Genomic DNA, 11,166 nt, shown 5'->3' with positions numbered 1-11,166 from the left:
GAGAACCCGTCCAACTTCTATTATTCATTTTGAAATTATATGAATGTTCAGTCAGGCACTGTAGCATCAACATGAAATTCCTTAACATGTCTGACCTTCTATTTTCCCAGACAACACGGACATGAGAAGTCATGTTCAATGATTACCCACTTCCACTTCGTCTGAGATGACAAAAAAATAAAATAAAATAAAAATGCCAGACTGAAGTGTTACAAGAGGCCACTTGGAAAAGAAAATGTGAAAAATAAATATGAATGTGGAGACCTCGGCAGTCTTTTTTTTTTTTAGTGTGCTGTAATGATTACTTACGAGCACAAGTTGAGATTCACATTTTTTTTTTGTAACAGTACCTTTGGCACACAGCGTGTTCAGTGGTTAGGCAGATACAAGATACACTTGTATGGACAGTGCCGATGAAAAACAGACAAAACCCAAAATAACAATTTTGGGTCTGCTCACAGTTTGCAACCATCCTACGAGGCTTTTGTAAAAGACAAAATAAAAAAGAAGTCCTGAGAAAAGCCAGTGGTTTCATAATAGACAATCAGAGGTATGATTTTTTTCTTCTTACTGTAAACAAAAACTAAACATACTGTGTGATAATCCGTGCTGCCATGAAGTTACATTTAGTGTCGTTAGTGGAAAAAAAACAAAACAAAACGATTCAACCGAGTTTTGCTCAACCTTTCTATGGAACGGAACAAACGAGACAGCTCCACAAGCACCTAAGAGCAGGTACAAGATCCTCTGTTTGTGTAAGGCGGCACGCTCACTTCTGGGTATATTTAGTAATTCATTTCTTTTATATTTATGGCATTGAAGTTTGCTTTTTTCACTCCAAATATTTCAACTAGTCTGTGGTGGGTTTTTGTGTGTGTTCAGATATTGTAGGTCGCTCTTTAATGTGCAATAAGATTTTTTCTATGGATTTTCCCTTTTTCTATTTTCCCACCCCTCTAAACGCTAATGCCTTTGGTCCAAGTTGGGATTTTTTTTTTTTTGGGGGGGGGGGGGGGGGGGGGGGGCCTTTGCACTCAAAGAGTTTGGGTAGGCGCGACATTTCATGATGAACCTAAAATGCACCTTTGCAGGAGACTTTAATTTGACATTTTTAAGTTCATCCTGAAATATCACCCAAAGCCGAATATCCTGACAGCTGCCGTCTATAGAATCCGGAAGACCACATTGGCTGAATACTGCTCATCTTTCTGCTCCTCCTCCTCTTCATCATCATCATCTTCAGCTTCTTTCCCCAGCTCACCTCCACTGTGCGCTGCAGAGTTCTTCCGCTTCACTTGCTTGCTGGAGTGGCCCCGGGGCCTTTGCATGGGGACCAAAAGGCGAAAGCCCGGCTGGGATTGAGGGGAGGCGGCCTTGTTGGGGGAAGTTGCAAAAGTTTGCAGCGAGCGCGGTACAAGCGAAGAGGAAGAAGACGAGAACGACGAAGACGCCGGGCTGACACTCGGCATCGACGTGTAGCCCGTAGTGTTATGGTCCGTGGAAAGGAAAAGGCCATCCCGCTCTTTTTGAAGCCGGGCCTGGTGGCTTTCGTCCTCGCTGAAGCCGTCTTCGTCGCTGGATGATGCTCGGCCGTTATTGCAACTAGCGTCTGTGATGTCGTCCATTTTGGTGGATATCAAGGAAACTGTCAAAAGAGAGAGACGCGCCATGAGTCATAGACAGTGATCGTGACGAGTGCCGAGTCATCCCCAGAAACACAACAGTCCAAATGGACTGCTGAGTCACTCTAATGCCACAGACTCATTTCGAGTAATCTGGTTGTCATGTTTACACCCCAAACTTACAATTACTTTGAAGTTGGCCCGCATGGTGACATAACGGCTTGACTTCCGTTTGACATTTCGGCTTTTCATTGACATTACATAGTTTCCACCACAATAACGCGATGCCATCGCGAAATATCATATTCAGTCGCTAATTTAGGACGCTAGCAAAGCGCTGGTGGCTAGGAGCGAGCCGTTAGCATTAGCAAAAAGCTCCCGGGTGTTAGTTTAACAGCTGTTCCTTGGCTTCATTTTTTCAATATTGTGGACCTTGGTCACTTTGTACTGCACGCGACATGTTAAAGGAAGGGAATGTACCTGACATTGCACTTTGAGGTCTTTGATATTATGGGGGAGTTAAAAAAAAAAAAAAAAAACCGCTAAATGAAAAATTCGTCAATCCTAAAGGGCCATATTAGGAGTATTTTATTTTTAATTTTTTTAAAATGGCAAAAGCGTTTTATAAAATAAAGGAAAACTAAGTGCAAGTATTTTTATTTTTTTTTGCCGATCCCTGACTCAAAATCCGTGAGCCGACTCGAACCGTGACTTATGTGATCCGTTGCGCCACTCAGACAATGAATTTCTTGACTTCAGGATGTCGCGTCTGTTTGTGAAATTGCTGTGCTTGCCGTAAATGATATGAAGTCCATTTTATACCACCTTGAAATGACATTTTCTCCATCAAGGCACTGACACGTCTTAAAAAGAAACTCATTCAAGGCACCCTCATTAAAACGTCTCTCCCGTTTATTGAGCTGAGGGGCAGCTTCAACGCTTTTTGGCTATATGTCGGCGCTTCCGTTCCAGCGACATTCTCATCCCCAACCCATCCCCACGTGACTCACAATCTCCATCTTTCTCTCCCTCACTCTCCTCATGGTCGCTCTTGTAGCCGGAGCAGGAGTCCAGACTCCAGTCCAGGATATCGCCAAGAAGCCTCTGCTCCTGATTGGACAGCTCAGCAGTGGGCGTGGTCACTCGGCTACCTCTATCGACCTGCATGCCGTCATCGTGCCTCCTAGGGAGGGGATGAGAGTGGAGGGTGAGTCATTGGATTGTCTCACAGATGGATCAAATAAACACCTTCTGGACCAAACAGTCCACGTCTGTTGTGGATGAAAGGAGGACACTTGAAGGATGCAAGCAAAATGAGAAAAAGCCAGGAGTAGGAGAACTTGTCCCTTCAAATAGTGCGGCAGAGATTCTAACCACTAGCTCACCGTGCTGCCACACATTTGAACTAAAGATCCTATTTGAAGTTTATTATGACCGGAACTGATCATTTTTCACATCATGTCGCTCAATTCTGATTGAGAATTTGCACGCGTTACCTTTTACTGGTGCTGGACGGCGAAGCAAGGAAGGCGTGGATGTCTGCCGTTTGGCCAGTGGGACTGGGAGGCTCCAACTGAGGTTCCACTTCGGGAATCTCAAGGATGTGACACAGCTCCTTATAATCCATGACCTTGGAAAGCAAATCATTTTAACCTCTGTTCCTAAATGAGGAGATTTTCAGAGACAGACGAGACTGGAGAGTTGCACGTACTTTCTCCCGGCTGATGTGCTGGTAGATGTCATCTTCGAAGCGATGCTTCACACCAGTGAGAGTCACGTGTCTGCAGTCACTGGGAGCATCTTGACTGAAACTGAGAGGAGGGGAGGAGTGTGATAAGAGGAGAAAAAGGCTTTTCACGCACGCTTTGTGATGAAAGTCAAAGGTCATCAAGCTCGGCATCAAAGCCGCCTCCCACTCCATCTACCGGCTATGCCCCCCCGCCCCTAATATGTTAAGCCTTGAAGTTAGGTCAGGCTTGATTGAAAGTGCACATTACTGATCAATGTTCCCCCCCCCCCACAATATTCTGTTACTAATGCCCAGTGAAGGATTCAATATAAGATGGAGGGCAAAGGTCATCAAGATTAAGGATTGCAGCGTTGTGCATTTTGTAGAATATTGTGGAACCTCTAAAGTTGAACCCAATCCACTCTGACTCTAACTGCAATTTCCCCCAGAAATCAATTCAAAGCGTATTTGATTTGTTCCATGCTCAAGCTGTTGCCAAGCCCCGCTTTGCTAAGTTGAAGTCGAAAGATTTAAAAATATTGCTCGTGACGTGACAATGTGGGGAACAACACCTTTTGACTTTCATTTATATTCCTTGTCCTTCGTCTAGCTTACAATCAACACTTTTGCTGCAGAGATGCAATAACAATAAACTACTTTTCAACAACAAATTAAAAATCCATCAACACAGACGGTTTCCTTGACAACTACGGAAATTATAGGTTGTAGTGAAACCAGAGAGTGGGGAAAAAAAAAAAAATCCATCCGTGTGTGAAGTGGAGCCGTGCAAAGATGGGTGATTGTGCCCGTTGAGCGCGTCTTACCACTTGACATAAAGCAGCACAGCAAGCTGGGTGAGGTCTTGCTTAGAGAAGTCGGTGTAGCCCATCAACTGATTGGGCCAGATGGGAGCTGAATGCATCAAAATAAAAATGAATCAATCATGTGATTATAATGACAAATGTGGATCTCGGCCCAGGCAGGGCGGCTGCGCTTTACCGTAGTGATGCAGCGCTCTCGTGAGCAGCAGCACGGCGCAGGCCATTTTGGCGGGTGTCGTCGCCGGGGCCGAGTGGAGCAGGGACAGCTCGCAGATGTAGCTGAAGAGGTGAGTAGTCCGCCGCTCCAGGGGGAGGAGGGACAGCAGCACCTCGCCGTAGTCCAAAAGTGTGGGGCTCTGAGGTGGACCGCACAGAATAAGACAAATTATGATTATTTATGAAAATGGGGCCAAATTTGAGCATTTTGCCTCTACCGATCAAGTCAGCAGTGAAAGAAGTGTCACGGAACAACAGCCAATTGGGTCGTGACATGAAGACGGCAGTTATATTTTTTAAAATAAGAGCCAAATGGCTTGATCAGTTTACTGTCAGAAAACTAAAAATATTTGGGGTTAAAATATATATCAGAAAAAGAAAAGACCTTATAAAATGCTATAATTTAAATTGAAACAAAATTCCAAATTTATTCATTGTCCATTTTATTTTTATAGATACAAAACAATTCACACCTGTAGGTATGGACAGCTTTTCATTCAACATTTTTTTTTCTTTTTTTGTAGTCAAACTCACCCTAATCTTCCCCTCCAGCACAGACACAACCTCGCCCATCATTCGAACCAGGTCTTCATATTTGTAGGTGTTGTCAGTGAGCCACACTGCTTCTCTTATGGTAAGAATATCCTTACTCGTGTAGCTAGAAAGTGGGTGGGGGAAAAAAAATAGAAACAATATTGTCAAAGAATCAATGTTGGCTGGGAGCTACTCATCGATGTAACGTAAAAATTGTGGTTCAATTCGAAAAAAAAATCTGCGCGCTGTCATTCTTACCGCGTACAAATCACCATGCAGGCGATCCCCAGCAGCTGAAGGCGCACCTTCGGAACGGAGCGCAGCGCCAAGTAGCGGTCCACGCAGCCGACGGTCACGTGCAGCGTCAAGCTGGAAAAGTCGTTGATCGTGCTCACCTCCACCAGCCAGTCCACCAGGATGTACCTTAAGAGTGAGACAAATAGTGACCCGGAGTGAGGACTGGGGCGCCAGGATGTCCTCGCGTTACGGTGGAGGATTTGCCGTTACCTAATGGTGTCCTTAATGCCCCGTCTGAGGATACTGTGATTGGCGTGTTGTTCGGCCTGCTGGGAGGTGCTAAAGAATTGGGACACCAACTCCGAGCAGGATTTAGCCTCCAAACCCAGTGGATTGCCACTGCTGCACACTTTGGCCAGGGAGAGCTACATGGAGAGAGAGAGAGGCAAGATGTTAGAGATTGCATGTTCTCTCAAGTGCAATATTGCAGAGTGCCATTTTTTATTAAAAATTATAAACCAAAAAAAAAAGACGATGTTAAAATTGAAGTGAATCATATGGGCAGGACACACATTCCAGTGCACACACCTGCGCTTCCCAGCAGCCTCTTGCAGCGCAGTCTCTGAGGGTTCGAATGCACTGGAGGTACCTGCCTGGATCTGACATCTGCAAGAGAAAAAAAAATAGAAAACAAAAAAAATGGGATCAATGGAAATATTGTTGCTTTGTTTTTGGATATGACACACTGAATAACATACGGCACAAACAAGATCATACAACTTTTAAGCAGTCCATTTCAAGCACATAAGCCTTTTTCCAGTACTTCAAAACGATTTGTTAATTACATTTGATGCGCACAAGTTTAAACTGTTCATTTACCGATTTTGACTGAAGGTGTTCAACAAAAATTAATAAACAGTATGCAATGAACAGAATTGATCATTTTAAAAAGTCTTTGTAAAAGAAAAGTGACTTTTTTTTCATCTATAGAGAATATTCAAAATTCATAGATGATTAATTTCACGTAACTAATTAGGATGCATGCTAGTAAAACCCAATGAATTATTATTTTTTTTTTTTTTGCGTTAATACCCTCAACTCAACTTGTTGCTAGAAAATTCATAATTTGCTCAGCGTATGAACAATTTGGGACGAAACTGCTTTAAGCACCAGAAAATTCAACGTCCGTGTGGTGAAAATGCTGAACTCACAGCAGCTTTGCAGTTGTGCTCCCACACCAGATAGGAGCTCTGCAAACAACCTGAACGCGAAGACTCTTCCAACATGGTTATGGCTTCAGCACGATTGTCATCCTCCTAAACAAACGGTGGGAGCACTCACAAAATTCAAACGCTTCATCACGGTGCCGGATGCATTTACAAGCGCTTTGTCTTTCCTCCAATCCATCAAAATGGATTGGAGGGCGAATAGAATCTGTGCCGACCACACCCGGACAGCGAGTGAACGGGAGGAGACTCACCTCAAATAACTGTAAGACTCTTGCCAGGCAGTGCAACAAGGGACCCTTCTTTTCCTGGGAAATTAAAGATGGGGATATTTAGCAACGCATTTTGAAAGATTTTTACCCACATAACTGTTGTCAACATGAAATGAAGAGAATAGACAAACGGGATAAACAATTAAGATACGCCAACATCACAGTGAAAAATATTTACTGTTTGTTTATGTACGCCAGTACTTAATGTAAAAAAATATATAAATAAATCTAGAGTTTTTTTTTTAATTCATCCAGTTGGGAAAGTCAAACAAGATCAAGTGTGAATTTCAGAAAAAGCCAAATTAAATCAAAGTAATTTAATTTAACATCATACAAAAAATACCACACAAAGTAACATTAATTTTCTTTTTTTTTAAGCAATTTATTAGGTTTAGCACCCCATTTTTTGCATTTCACTTAGTCAGACATCAGTTGCAAACCGCAAATCCCTCGTCTACAACTTGATGACGGCATACATTCCGAACCCCACCTTGTTGTTGGCGCACTCGGCCATCAGGTGATCAAAGACGACCGCCTTGCAGCAGCCGCCGCTGGGCGACCACGGCGGCCTGATGAACAGCCAGCAGAAGGGGTCGGCGGCGGGGGAGCGCAGGCTCTCGGCGAGGCTGAAGAAGTGCGACGCTTTGCGCCCGCACACTTCCGCGCAGCCCTCGACGCTCTGCAGCGCTGTTGCGGCGAGAGAACGATGCGCCGTGAGCCGCAATCTCAACGTTTCAATCTGCTACAGTCCAACCGCAAAAGACCAACAAGTCTCGAACACAACACTGGTCAACGTCCATCGTGAGTTCCATTTTCTGCTCTGTGATTATGTCACGATTTTCATCAAAACAATTTTGAAATAAACCTCCCAATTTCCAAAATCCAGACTGTGACAGTTTAGGATTAATAATTTCTAGACGTTCCACTGTAAATGAGAAAATACATTTTACTTACGTCCTTCGTTGTACAAATAACCAATCCCTAACTTGACGGCCGCTTCAAAATTCCCTTTTTCTGCAGCACTGTGAAAGAAATATTTGCTAAGGTAAGACGGGGGAAAGAAAACTGAGAAAAAGAGTCAATTAATTACTGATACCTTTCAAATAACCATAAATTCTCCGGAGAGGGCCACGTATCTCTGAAGCTGGCCCGGGCCCAAATACTGGCGTGGTTGTCAATAATGTCACGCAGCTGAGAATGAACCTATAATCAAGACAGCTTCATTTAGTCATTGCAGCGGCACAAAATGAAGATAACCCAAGCTGAACACATGTGGGGGGGCGGGCACGGTGAAGCGTGTGCTCGTGAAAAGTGGCAAGCACTTGTCGATTGGGTGTCAAAGGAGGATAATGATGATGACGACGACTCACAGCCCGGACAGACAGCAGGTCTTCAGCGGAGAGGCACTGGAACACACAGAGAAGGACCTCCCTGGGCAGATTGAGCAAGGTGATGGTTGGCGTGCGCAGGCGGACCTGCTTTAGAACCGGAACGGCGTAGCATTTTGGGCAATGGCAGTGGTCTGATGACAAAAAAGACAGGGGAAAAGTCAAAACATTAATTGAGTTTTATTTCAAAATCTAGTCTTTTGCATCGCTTAGAAAAACCCAGAAAAAGGCATATTCACAAATATTGTACATATGATTTCACTGTGCCTTTATTTTATTTAGTCACTGCATATTTTAATTGTCTTTGCAAAGTTTTCACTTTGTAGACAAATTTCATACAGTCGGCATCATATAATTTTATGATTTTTTCCATTCTAAAAGTTGACATGGTATGGTGCAAAGCAGGCAGATTCACCTGAGTCAACATATTGAAATTCAACAGTGTCACCTCATTAAACCACCACTTATAATTGCGTACACTACTGAATACTTTATACTTTAAAAATAATTTCAACACATCCTAATTGGACTGTAGAGTGGATGAGTAGCTCGTGGGGAGCTCAACAAGTTAGCCCAAGTGAGCGCCCAAATTTCCCTCCTGTGGCTCAAGTGGTGTAAACTTTACATTTACGCTGTTCAACATTCGTGATGTACTTTAAGATCATTCAAACACTTCATAGGTCACATGGAGACATGTTTTACATAACTGCTGAAGCCAATAGAGAGTTAATATCCAGTATTTAGTCACTATGTCGAGCTAACAGTTCTAACTCTGTCAAAGGTAATTGTTTAATATACATAAATGTATTAGTTGCAAGATTTACATGCACAAAAAGTTATTTAAGAGAAAAAAATATATTACCAGCGGCTTTCATTGCAAGTGTACTCAATGTACAGTATCTTGAATCTTCCCACCGGCGAACTTCACAGCGCTCAAGCAGCGGTTTAAACCTCACCAAGACGTTGGTGAAACAAACGCAAATTTAAAATTATTTTGGGGAAATGTTGTCGTCAAAATACACTCTCGGTTCAAAGTTGGAGCAACACGAACAAGTAATGTTTGAAATTGTTGGATGGATTCAAATCCAACCATGAATCCTGACTTGATAGCCACGCCCCGAAGATGCCTAAGCACCGCCCGCACAGACTGTTTAAACGCTTCATTAAATCTGATTGGTCGTCCTGAGGTCCGCTACGATTGGTTGGTGCGAGCCAAGAACGCTCTTATTGGTCGGGATTTTATAAACTGGGTAAAACGGTTGCGATTCGAAGTCCGCGCTCGCCACGCAGGGTGTGCTACTGGTTGAATTGATTATTAGGAAACGCCCACTGGCTGATTTACCGAGGATTGTGGGATACGTAGTTGAATTAAATAATGTACAATTTAAAGGTACGGCATTTAAAGAGACAGAGACAATCCGCGGAGGGTAAATCCGAATTTAATATATTTTTTACATTTTTATATAATAAGAATTAAAAAAAAAAAAAGAAAAAAAGGCTGGTGAAATAGATGTGCAGCTTTAACTCCTGTACTCGACAAAATGGTACAGACTCTGAAATACAAAAAAAAAAACAATTCTGCTCCTACAGAGAATTTTTCAGAATCAGATTTTTTTTCTGCTTCTTCCAGTTCATTTCATTCTCAGGGCTCTGGATCTGTCCCAACTGAACTGTTCTTGTTGTCTGCACAGATCCATTCAAATGCCCCGAAAGTCGAAAACAATTATTTTTGCCAGGAACAAACAATAGATCACTTCCTCAAATCTGTTGTGTCAATGCTCCCCAATTGATGTTTTGCTCCCCTATGTCGCTCCCGTCCTTGTTTTTGCGCCTTATAAGAGCCTAAAATCTCAATAATTAACTCAAAATTTCATCTGAGGTTAACTTTAACTTTCTCTATTTATGCCATTTTAACTTGATATCATCATGCGTGGCGGTGGAAAAAAGTCAAATGCCTATTTTGACAGAGTCAGAAGCAGACATCTCAAAATATCCATTTTCTAAGCGGCTTCTCCTCACTCGGGTCACGGGGGTGCCGGAGCCTATCCCAGCTGTCTCCGGGCAGTAGGCGGGGTACACTCTCAACTGGTTGCCAGCCAATCGCTTAATAACTTAATACTACATGTCATGTTGATACTTTTCAAGAACAATGCAGTTACCTGCCAATAGAACCGCGATGATGAAATATTATCTTTGTTCGAGAGGTCATTCTCGCCACACCATGTTTTCTGATTCAATTCTCTTGTAACCTGGTAAGTGACCTCAGCTGAAGCAAAGGCTGTGACATTTTTAATGAGGATGTAGCCACTGTTTCCATGGAAACTCCACCCTAATACAACTCAATAAAACACAAAGTGACCAGTGAATGGCTCAGGGGAAATGGAATCAACCGGCAGATTTGACCACAATTTAGAATCGTCACAACTAGAGAACAGAAACAGTCACGTTAATTGATTTATCAAAAATATAATATTTTGGGTTCTTGTTTTTTATGCTTTCTTTGAATCGTTTATGTCGAGTCATAACTTAAACTTCCTCATCATGTGCGACCAGATGTGAGCAAAACCACATGTTTCCATTTAGCTTTTCAATTGGATTTAAGTTTAGATCCCGGCTGATCGAGCCAAATTCCTCGTCCGCTTCCCCTTGAAGATTTCCTGGGCCAAAATTACTGTTATTTGAAACTCGTGACTAAAACAGCAAATTGCTGTGCTGTTCTATCTCCATTCACTTCAAACATCTTTTTAGATTGCGTCAAATCAAATATGGTTGCCTGCCAAGTCCGGGGAAAGCGGCGGAGATGGACAGGCGGATGAGATGCCCCCACATCTTGTTTCCTGTCTTCTGTGCTGAGGCCTGCAAAGCCACTAACCACTTCCACCACATGTGCTCGGTGGCCCTGTTAGCCTCCACACCCACTTTGCTCACTCCTCAAACATAAACATCTCACACACACACACACACACACACATGCAGCTGTTTCCCAGCACTCGTGTTTAGTGTTCATTTCAAGGTAAACTAAGACTATGAGGTAACATTCTCAAATACCACATGTAGCCTTTTTACTTTTATGGTGCAATAAATTTCCAAGGAACACTGGTGCTGACTTGAATTCGTATAA

General features: G+C 42.9%; 1 protein-coding gene across 1 annotated transcript; it reads right to left on the bottom strand.

The window, feature by feature from the left end:
• Positions 1-1,011: 1,011 nt before the first annotated feature.
• Positions 1,012-9,166, bottom strand: ccnf (cyclin F). The gene is made up of 17 exons (XM_088317971.1): positions 8,908-9,166; positions 8,028-8,179; positions 7,754-7,860; positions 7,612-7,679; positions 7,148-7,344; positions 6,640-6,693; positions 6,371-6,475; positions 5,748-5,825; positions 5,430-5,584; positions 5,181-5,345; positions 4,923-5,046; positions 4,351-4,528; positions 4,176-4,263; positions 3,334-3,433; positions 3,119-3,252; positions 2,633-2,805; positions 1,012-1,645 (listed from the first exon to the last, which is right to left on the bottom strand). Exons 1-17 carry the CDS (start codon positions 8,918-8,920, stop codon positions 1,164-1,166), a joined length of 2,373 nt encoding a protein of 790 aa, XP_088174097.1. The 5' UTR covers positions 8,921-9,166; the 3' UTR covers positions 1,012-1,163.
• Between the last annotated feature and the right edge of the window lie 2,000 nt (positions 9,167-11,166).

This window comes from Idiotropiscis lumnitzeri, chromosome 15 (assembly GCF_059441095.1).
Source record: "Idiotropiscis lumnitzeri isolate Australia: NSW breed Sydney's pygmy pipehorse chromosome 15, RoL_Ilum_1.0, whole genome shotgun sequence".
Taxonomy (NCBI): Eukaryota; Metazoa; Chordata; class Actinopteri; order Syngnathiformes; family Syngnathidae; genus Idiotropiscis; species Idiotropiscis lumnitzeri.
This window is presented reverse-complemented; position numbering and strand designations above follow the sequence as displayed.